Genomic DNA, 10494 nt, shown 5'->3' with positions numbered 1-10494 from the left:
TGTCCTTCCTCATACATGTCATCTCAATTGTTTCCTCGTTCCAATTCACCTTGTAGGCTGTTTTATGAGTTAATGTTAATTAGGCCTACTCCAGTGTTTTTTTTACCCGGCTCCATGAATCATTAGTCGAAGCCAATAATTAACATGTGTTTTTAACCATTGTGATTAACCAAACAATTGTCTGCATGATCGTAAGCTCCTCCTGCAGCACACACCCACAGTACATAACATAGGATGGAAATATTGCGCGAGTGAGCTGCATGCGTCGGATCTGAAGAGCGTCTGGTCTGGTCGCGGACTTCTGCGCTCTTCTGATCCATCGACTTGCTTGAATATCTGTTATCTCGCGATACTTGGGCACACCAACAGTTTTGTATGTCGAGCGAATCATGGTAACAGCATGCGTGTAGATTTAGGCAAATTACATTCTAAAACAAACGCCCGGATCCATATGGTTATATTGGAGGATTTTGGAAGGAAATACACATTGGTGGATATTCCAAAAGCACGACAAAGGTTCCTATCGCACCGTCTGCAAACTTTTGGAAACTTGTGTTGGTTGCACGACTCCCACTAGCAGGCAGCCACCTTACGCCAGGGAAAGCAGAAGTCAACTCAGTGAGTGGTTCTGCAGGAATGTCGCAGAAAGAGAGACCCATATTCTACCGGCAGGAGGTCAACAAGACCATCTGGGAGGTTCCGGAGCGCTACAAGTCTCTGCTTCCAGTCGGTTCTGGAGCATACGGATCTGTGTGGTGAGTCTCGTTTTGTATGCGGAACACTGAGGTCCTTCTCCCCCCGCTTGACACCCATTCATTTCGGCGAGGCCTGCCGTGGGTGTGCTAAAGTTAGCTCCACCAGCGAGCTAGCGCTAGCTAAGGTGGAGCCACGGTGTGCCTCCAAACGAGCAGCAGGATTTATTTTTTATGTCTAGACATTGAGTACAGTAACAGCAACAACAACAACAACAACAACTTAAGCCTCCTTGCATTCCGCTTGTACGTATTGCATCTAGAAAAATAAGTATCGTTGGTTTGTGGTCTGTAATAATGTTGGGCGATGGAGAGATTGTTTTCACTGAAACCGTTGTAGTACTTCAGCTGGATAAAATATGTTTGTCTTCAAACCAAACCAAAGTGAAGGTTTAATACAGGTCCGTGCATTCTTGTAGTTTAGTTTATATTTTATATATATTTTCCATTATGCCATGCATAAATATTATGTATTGTCTGTTTTGGGATGCGTTTGGCTTGTTTAGATGGTGTTGGAATAGAAAAACGTTTTGCATAATTAGCATAACATGCCTACTGTGGCACGGTATGCTATTGCGTGCATTCAGTATAATGAAAAACATTGTAATGAATGCAGACTATCAATAACAAAAATCAAAATTACGCCTGGGCAGTACAGAAGATCGAACAGTGATACATTTGAAGTAATTTACTGCTGAAAACGATTCAAATCCTTTTTGAGGCCTTGTGTAGGAGATTTTTTGTTATTCAGCTGTTAGCGGGCAGATGTTTGTTTTGCCCATGAACTAGACAGCTGTACTGTTGCTAGGGAATCTGGTAATCTCTTGCTGGTCAGATTATGAGCTCGCATTACGGTGGCGGTGTCTTTGCACCCCAGACTAGACTGGTGTACTGCGTGGACCAAACCTCTTGTTTTCCCTTCCAAACACGAAGCTTTTATCCCTCAGAATCATTTGGGAATTTGTACAGCTCATATATGCATCTCTGTTTTCAACTTTAAACATTCAAGTTATTTCTTAAAACCAGGTATTGTTAAAACCCTTTGTGTAGCTATTGAGTATTTTGCTAGTGCTAAACCATTTGTCAGTTATTCAACTGACAAATCCATGGCCATGATACAGAGACAGGAAGTGCTTTGAGGCTATACTGCTATGGGTTTCCCCCAGAGAATACCGCAAAATGACAGCGGAAACTGAATGTGCTGATAATTATAATTTTTCTGTTTACGCTTTTCTTCTGGCTGTATGCTCCAAAGCATTTCCCCCGCACCTGATTCGGCTTTCAAAGTAACTTGTTCAGCAGCCACAAGTCCTCAGCAGCACATTAGTCTTCTTGTCTGCATTCCAAATATGTAATCATAAATAAAGCCTCTGTTGAATTCCAAATGTTCCTGTGGGGAGGAAAATAAAATGGTTCCTTGATGAACAGATGAAAGTATTTATGAGACTTAAGCCTTAAGACACCCATCTTAAGACTCTGTATCGTCCCCTTTTCAACAGTTCCTCATTCGACGAGAAGACATGTCGGAAGATTGCAGTGAAGAAGCTGTCGAGGCCCTTCCAGTCCATCATCCATGCCAAGAGGACATACAGAGAACTGCGGCTGCTGAAGCACATGAACCATGAAAATGTAAGTCCCCCTCTACCTTCTACTATTATTACTACCCCTGTTTACTATTACTCGTGTATTGAAACCGTTCAAGCCCTGCGACCGGCATAGATTTATTTCCATGCAAACCCTGTACGCTCGAGTGATTGGCTGATTGTTTCCTTTTGTATGGCAAACAGGTGATCTGTCTTCTTGATGTCTTCACCCCCGCCACCAGCCTGAAGGAGTTCAACGATGTGTGAGTTGGATGCGTTTTACACAATCATATACTATTCCGCTCTCCTGACCTCTAATTAACACAGAGATCCCTGTTGACCGAGTGTGAAGGATTCCATCTTGATCGCGCCGCCAAAGTGTTTCATTGTCTCATGAATGTGCTCCAACATATCTGGCCTGGGTGCCGCTGCTACAGCAGACACCGTCCCCGGTGCCAGGAAAACACCTGGAGGCCGGCCAGTAGACTAAACAGACTGGAATGTGTCTCTGACTGGCCCGCTTGTTGGTTACTTATTCAGTCAATTGCAGCTACAACAGTTGTTTCACAGCTGGCTTCCTTCCCTCCCTGTTCAACCTCCTGTTCCTGGCTTTGTTACAAGGAAGGCCCATTTGCTTTCTAGGTATTTTAATTATTTGTTGCCGGTATATTTGTTCTTTGCAAAATCGAAGAAGTTGGCCGCTTGAGATTTGGTTGTGATTGGCCTCTTCCCTGGTCTCCTCCTGGTTTCCGAGGACACCACAGAGAGAGGGTGTTGAGGCTTGGGCCTGCAACAATGGAGCGCTGTGTTAAACCGAGCAACCATCAATCAAGGCCACAACTCTTAGATAGTCGAGGCTCTCACCCGCGACGTGGCTCCATTAACCCGCTCTACACTTGACATAATGGAGTGGAGTTCTATCGCAAGGAGTGAACTACAATGGCACAATGCAGTTGTTTTCCTCTCTCGATTCATAGCAAACCATCAGACCATTGAAAACATTTGTAATATCCCCGGCCCTGGCACATATACTGGGCCACATTGCTGCACTGTCACGTTGAAAGGGATTGTTGACAACTGTAGTTGCCCCACTGTCCCAGATTAACACGCTGCAGCTCGCAGGACATGGTGTCCCGGAGGCCGTGCAAGGTCGCCTTCCCTTGCGGAGTGGGCGTGACGACTGGGGGATGAGAGGGTTGCCGAAGAGTATTCTGAAATTCTTTTAAAAGCAGGTTTTCTGTGCATGCGTTATGCAATGATATCGCTGAAATTCTTTCATTTTAAATCACATCCACTGACTCTCATGTAATGTGATCATGGCAAATGCCCAGAGTTATCCGGGATTATCTGCTACAAGAATGATCAAAATAATAAATAAACGGCAGAAACATAAAGTGACTCACACACTGATGTTGCAAGACTCCCATTTGAGTTCAAACCAGGATCTCTGGTTGGATGTGCTGCACCACCCACTTGTGGACTCTGCTGTGTCTCTATATGCCGTCTCTATATGCATATGCTGCTGCGGTCTGATGTCTCAAAGAGGATCTTACTGGGAACAAGTCAAATCTCCACCAGTTGCTATTTAAAGATCCGCTCTCACTGGCGTATGAGAATTGATGAGTGTTCAAGAAATCCCAGAGCGGCAGAATGCCTACACATGCCCCCCCGGCAATGGGATTAGGGTCCCCACTTATGAACTCCTGTTACACATTGGGTGCATTCTGTTTATTTACATTAGTCATTCAGCGGGTCTATCGTCGGTCTAGAAAGGATTATGAGCCAGAGTCAAAGCTTAACCGGTTCAGGGAGAACCTGCCAATAGGGAGGTGTCTTTCGGCAGAAGTTTCCTGAGTACATAATGATTCCCTAATACATTAGAGAAACGTCTGCGGGCCGTTGCGGTTTATTGATGATCCTACGTAGTTAGGATTATTAAATGAGCGATAAATACATCAGTGAAAGAGAACTTTGTTTTGAAGAGGCTCACAATAAACGAGTATCTAATTGCAATTAGATTAAGTGCGAATCAATATGGCAAATGTATAGTATTCTATGTAAAAGGCACAATTCAGCTGTTCTTGAATTCTGTATCCTCAGTGCCATAGTATCCCTAGTACTCCTGTTCATCACTGCCCTACCCCTTGTGATCCCCAGGTATTTTGTGACCCACCTGATGGGGGCCGACCTCAACAACATAGTGAAATGTCAGAAGCTCACAGACGACCATGTACAGTTCCTCATCTACCAGATACTACGAGGTTTGAAGGTGAGGCCACGTGTGATGCTGTCATAATTGATCAATAGATCACAGCTGTGCATCGCTTTGCCTTTTGTGGTGGATCGATGCACTTCATAATTAATGAGCTTTATTTAATACACACCTGCTCCTGTCTGTTCTCAGTATATCCACTCAGCGGACATCATTCACAGAGTAAGTGGCGTGTTTTGTTTGATTTTTCTTTCTGCATATCGGCTCAGATTGCAAACCCCTCTCCTGTTGTATGTATCGGGAGGCGACAAGGGAAATGGTGCCCTCTGTATAGCGTCCGCTCCATACACAAGGCTCCTGGGCCTGTGTCTAATGGGAGCCCTGTTTAAACGGGAACACGTCATAAACAGTACCTTGTTTTCCACACATTTATAGAATAACATATGTTTCTTATTTTGAATGGGGTATGGCATTTAGCATTATACAGTCCTAAATATACATGCACAAAACTTTACCACTTTTAGTATGGTTGATATGGCAAGTATTTGTGTTCCCTCTAGGATCTCAAACCCAGTAACCTGGCTGTGAATGAGGACTGTGAACTAAAGGTCAGTAAAACGCCACCTGTTGTTATCATGGCGAGCAACCTTGACTACAAGAGGCTTGTTTAGTGGTTGCTGAATCAAAGTGAGAGCCTGTTCCTGTCGCCTTTTCCTCAGATCCTGGACTTTGGTTTGGCGAGGCACACCGACGATGAAATGACGGGCTATGTGGCCACGCGTTGGTACCGAGCCCCAGAGATCATGCTGAACTGGATGCACTACAACATGACCGGTACATGACGTCTATTGTCGTTAGAATTAGTCCGATTTCTTAGCGCTGGACTTCCATAAGGCTTTGGGAGAAGGGTATTTCAAACGTCTCGTGCGTGTTTGTCCCATCTTGTGTTTCAGTGGACATTTGGTCTGTGGGGTGCATCATGGCGGAGCTCCTCACAGGAAGAACCCTGTTCCCTGGTACAGACCGTATCCTTTTCGCACTGCCTCGTTGTGGTTGAGTGAGAATGAAGGTTCAGAGGAGCACCCTACACGTTGGCATGGTTCACCACTTCAATTCTCACTCTCTGTTGCAAAGCCGCATTTAAAGATGTATGAGTAATTTCGAACCTCTGCAGCTTCTTCTTTTTTTTGCAGAAATGGTTGCTGCAAGGACACAGCTGACGATATTCTATTTTTGCTGAATGGTTGATTTTCATGTTCTCTATTTCATGTTCTCCAAAAAATTCCACTGTTAACCTTCTGATTGCCAGTCCCCACCAAATGCAACGCACTCTCACTCTCCACTTGCTTACCGATTTTGAAAGCAAGCCGTCAAAGCAGGAAATTGGATTACACAACATATGTTTGTCCAATGAAATGGGTAATTGTGCTGCCAGGAAAATATTTACTTTCATAGAGTAAATAGGCCTTGTGCTCTCCCATCACTGATCAAGCCCAATGCAATGGGGACGGAAAGAGGCCATGAAGTGCATTTGGTGGGGCGGTGCCGTGCACTCTTTCAACAAAAAGCTGATGTGGTGTTTGCACAACAGAGATATTGTGCTGCATGTGGCTGTCAAAGCTGTAACACTCTTCACCTCTGAACCGCAGCAGGACAGCTTGTTTAATTTCTTGACTTGTTCAAACACTTGTCCTCTATCTCCATGTCCTGTGCCCTTTCCCAGCCTATGCCACACCTTGTGTTTGTTTGAGCAGATCAACCAGCTGAGAATGCATGTCCTGTTTTCTCTCCTTTTGTTGAACTAGCTCTCCACCTACCAGCTTCCTTTTCTAACAAATTGCCAACCTGTATCTGACTACTTTCTCCAAATTTGCGAAACGCCGCCATTCTGGCGTAACCCACGTCTTCCAACAATGTATTGACCCTTTTTGTTTGTTTCTCAACATGACTTTAATGGAGACTGGTGTCTTCAGGGATACTGATATTTGAACAATGCCGATAGTGGCTGAGATTTTTTGGTTCCCCATGTATGATGCCGACTAACGGGAGAGAGATTCCACAGTCTCCCATTTCCAGCTCCAGTCTTCCTTTACCTTACACGGGTAGACATTGATCAGTTGAAGCTTATCATGCTGCTCGTCGGAACGCCAGGGCCTGAGCTTTTGATGAAAATATCTTCTGAGTCTGTGAGTCCACGTCGTCATGCAAGGGTTTTGTTTTTCCTTATGTCTTTTAATCTACAAAGAATCTGTGTTTGTTTGTTTGTGTATCGGCTACCAAACGTGTTGTGGGAAAATTCTTGTCTGGGTGTTTTTGTTTGAACAGCGTATGACTTTTGCTTTTGTATCTATGTCTAATCAAATGAACCGACAACTCTTGCATTTTTCTGCCACCCCTGTGTCTGACTGCTAAGGACTCCTCTTGCATCGTCTTTCAAAGCATGTGATGGTGTTCTCTTTTTCTCTGTCTAACAGGCCTTTTTCGGTCCCTCTCAAGTTTTTCTCAAAACATTTCAAAACCGCAAGTTTCCTGGGCAAATGAAAGCGCGTAGAGATAAAACGTGCGGCACAAAGCCAGTAGAAGCTGCTACTTAACCAACTCTGCTGTATCGCTACACTCCCCTTGACCCAAGCCTCGTAGATATAAACCAGCTTCAGCAGATAATGCGACTCACAGGGACGCCCCCAGCATCTCTAATAAGCAGGATGCCCAGCCATGAGGTGAGCAGGAGCCACGGCTGCCTTCTGGTAGAGCCTTGGTGTGCCACTATAGCACGCCCCTCTCCCCGTCCCTCCATATAGCCACATCTTCAGTAGGGTCCATGGCAATAGTGTAGCAGCAAACGGTTTTTGCCAACTCGAATGATCCAAGACAAATGATAATTAGTTTGCTTTATTTTTATATTTGATTAAATATAGGTAGTGTCATGAGCATGCTTGACGCATGTGTTTGAATTTACTATTTCTAAAGGCTAACGGTCTAACTTGTTTGCTACAACGGCACAGTTGTTAACATCGGTGTTTCGATGTGACAAGTTGTCCATCTTTTTTTAAATCAAGTGTTTATCAAGAACTTATTACAAGCACATAATTCTTTCGGAAATCCATTTCCTTTATGGTTCTATGGTACTAATTACTCCCAAGTTCCAGACGTCTTGCTACATGGTGCTTTGTCTATTTTCCGCCTGTGCATTTACAAAAAAATATGCACCCACCTCTCGGGCAGATATCTACGTGATGCTTAGCTTAACGATTAAGTGATCCTTTGGAGATGTGTTGTCTGTCTCTAAAATATATATATTGATAATTTAGTGGCATAATTTAAAATAGTGTAGAGTTCTATATTGATTTATGCATTGAGTGCAATGAGGGAATTGCTTGTGTTTCCAGGCCAGGAACTACATCAACTCATTGCCGCAGATGGCCAAGAGGAACTTTGCTGATGTGTTTATCGGTGCTAACCCCCAAGGTAATACCACCCATGAGTTGTAATAACTCTAAGGTGTATTGTTCCATGCATCACTGTCAACCAAGGTTAACTTCAAGTCTGACGACTTGTTTTAAAAATTACATTTTTGGCTGAGTTTTATTTGGACAACGGATATATAAATATAAATATGTCAGACATATCCAGAGTGTCCAAAAGTTTGCCATAAAAAGCACTGCACAATTTTCCATACCCATTTCCCACTGGGGCGACCCATCTATGCTCAAAATGTACGAACTCCAAAGGTTCTTCTTAGTAAAAAGGTATTCATCGCTTGAGAAAAAGACGTGGCAGTGTAAGGTTAATGCAAGCATTGACTGATGCGTTTCACTACACTGTTCCAACAGCTGTGGATCTGCTTGAGAAGATGCTGGTTCTGGACACGGACAAACGGCTCACTGCGGCCGAAGCTCTGGTCCATCCCTACTTTGCCCAGTACCACGACCCCGACGATGAGCCCAATGCCGAGCCCTACGACCAGAGCTTTGAGAGCCGGGAGCTGGAGATCAAGGAGTGGAAACGTATGTGTAATCATCAGCTTTTTCATAATTGACAGAAAGGGCTGTTTTAACTAAAAAGACAGAAGCTCCCACTGAGAAGAAGGACAGGGTATTCAGCAATGGGTTAGGCCTTGCTGTTTATTTAACTCTGGCTGGTTTCGCTGTACTGCGTCTTTATTTTGGCACCCATGTAAGCAGTGAAGTGGTCACACCTGCTGTGTGTCTAGTGTGATCAAGCGTCCCAGGCGAGTTAATGCAGTGTGCCTTTATAGTTTTTGGTTTAAGGCCTAGAGGAAAATGAAGCTTCAATCATGCGAGAGGCTGTTCACCTTGGAGAACTGCTGTGGATATGAGAAACGTCCTAATCAGACACTAAGATTAGGATGTGCACTGATGTGACGCTGGTTTGTTTCTTACCGGTTCCATTCCACAACAATCCAGTCTAGATTTTCAATACTGGAAGTCTCACCAAGCTCTAGTGTAACGATCATCGGAGACGAAGGTCAGGAGGAACTAGCTGTGCTAGCTGCTGTTAATACAAATATTTTTTGGTATAAACATAAATAAATTTGTATTTATTTTTCCTTCTATAGGGCTTACCTATGAGGAGATGATGAATTTTGACCCCCCTACTGAAGAAGACATCATGGAATCGTGAGCACTGTCCTCCTAACCCATCGACCAGGGCATCCAGCAGCTTAATACTGACTCCAATATCTTATCAGAGTGCCTGCAACCCTTCAGCCAATCACTTTTAATCAGAGAAAACATTCACTACTGTTGGTTTTGTTTTTTATTAGAGGGAACTCAATCAAAAGTGGAGATGGCAAGAGACGTCATGCTTTTCTATGAACCACTAGTGCTCTTGGTGTATTGCTGGGAAATGTCCTCCATCAAATTTTCTTTTCCTTTTTCCTGTAGCTTCAATAGTTGTATATCGGTCTCAAGTTGTATACAGACTTGTACGACTCACCACTGTGACACTCAGAGAATGAGATGCTGAAACGTCCTGAAATATAGCTGTGCTATTGCGTGTGTTTTAAAGATGTAGGAATGAATAACTTATATTTAGCTTTTACCTTCTTTATAATTAAAAATAGAATACTGTATTCAGTCTTTCACTCTGCCAAGGTACACACACACACACACACACACACACACACACACACACACGTAATATTAAATGAATGTCTGTTCGATTTCTATTATAGGCCCTGTCCTTAATTCTGTACATTGATGATGAAATTTGCAGTTGTGGGAACATGTCGCAGCCAATAAGAATGTCTGTTCTCCATAAGTATTTTCATTTTCCATTGTCCATAGCTATACATTCTGTGTTTGCTTCAGGTCTCCAGTTACATTTTTCTTAAACTAGGTAACAAGAAATAAATCTTATTTAATCCATAAGAAATAATCAAACCCCTTGTTCAAGAACCACACATGATTATATGACACAAGAAAAAGTGTCACATCTACTCAAATGTGTAAATAGCATTTTCTTATGTCACGATTCACAAAGCAATCACTATCTTTGTGTTTGTGTGTATGTATGCAAGAGTGTGATGTTTGTTTACAGGAATTTGAAGTGTCCAGCTAAAACTAATAGAATTACACATGAAATAAGGGATTTAGATGTATTTATACATTGAGGTGGTATTTATGAACAGCAATCAAAAAACCCCAGTAAACTATTTTTAGTTCAGCAGAGTTGCTATAATTCTACATTTGTTTATCAAAAATAAAAACTTGTTTTTAAGAATCCCATGTCTCTTTAATGCTAATTAAATTATTATCGAATAAACTTAATGACTAATAGAACGAATTCCACCTGCTATACAAGTTGGTAATATTCAACTTGAACCTCTAGGTCTTGAGACTGCAAGTTCTGCAAGCATTAGAATCAAAGATACACTAGACTAGATATGTATACTTTTCCTCAATAGTTTTTGGAAGGCCTATCA

General features: G+C 42.9%; 1 protein-coding gene across 2 annotated transcripts; it reads left to right on the top strand.

The window, feature by feature from the left end:
- Positions 1–254: 254 nt before the first annotated feature.
- Positions 255–10292, top strand: mapk14a (mitogen-activated protein kinase 14a). 2 transcript variants are annotated; one of them, XM_060050763.1, is made up of 12 exons: positions 255–755; positions 2252–2381; positions 2540–2598; positions 4493–4604; positions 4740–4769; positions 5108–5155; positions 5267–5381; positions 5501–5572; positions 7188–7267; positions 7937–8015; positions 8381–8554; positions 9127–10292. In XM_060050763.1, exons 1-12 carry the CDS (start codon positions 637–639, stop codon positions 9189–9191), a joined length of 1083 nt encoding a protein of 360 aa, XP_059906746.1. In that variant the 5' UTR covers positions 255–636; the 3' UTR covers positions 9192–10292. The 2 variants fall into 2 exon arrangements, with proteins under 2 accessions (XP_059906746.1, XP_059906739.1); XM_060050756.1 differs by lacking the exon at positions 7188–7267 and adding an exon at positions 6654–6733.
- The last annotated feature ends 202 nt before the right edge of the window (positions 10293–10494 follow it).

The sequence above is a fragment of the Gadus macrocephalus genome, chromosome 1 (genome assembly GCF_031168955.1).
Source record: "Gadus macrocephalus chromosome 1, ASM3116895v1".
Lineage (NCBI taxonomy): Eukaryota > Metazoa > Chordata > Actinopteri > Gadiformes > Gadidae > Gadus > Gadus macrocephalus.
The sequence above is the reverse complement of the archived record's forward strand: the minus strand, read 5'-3'. Positions and strand labels throughout refer to the sequence as shown.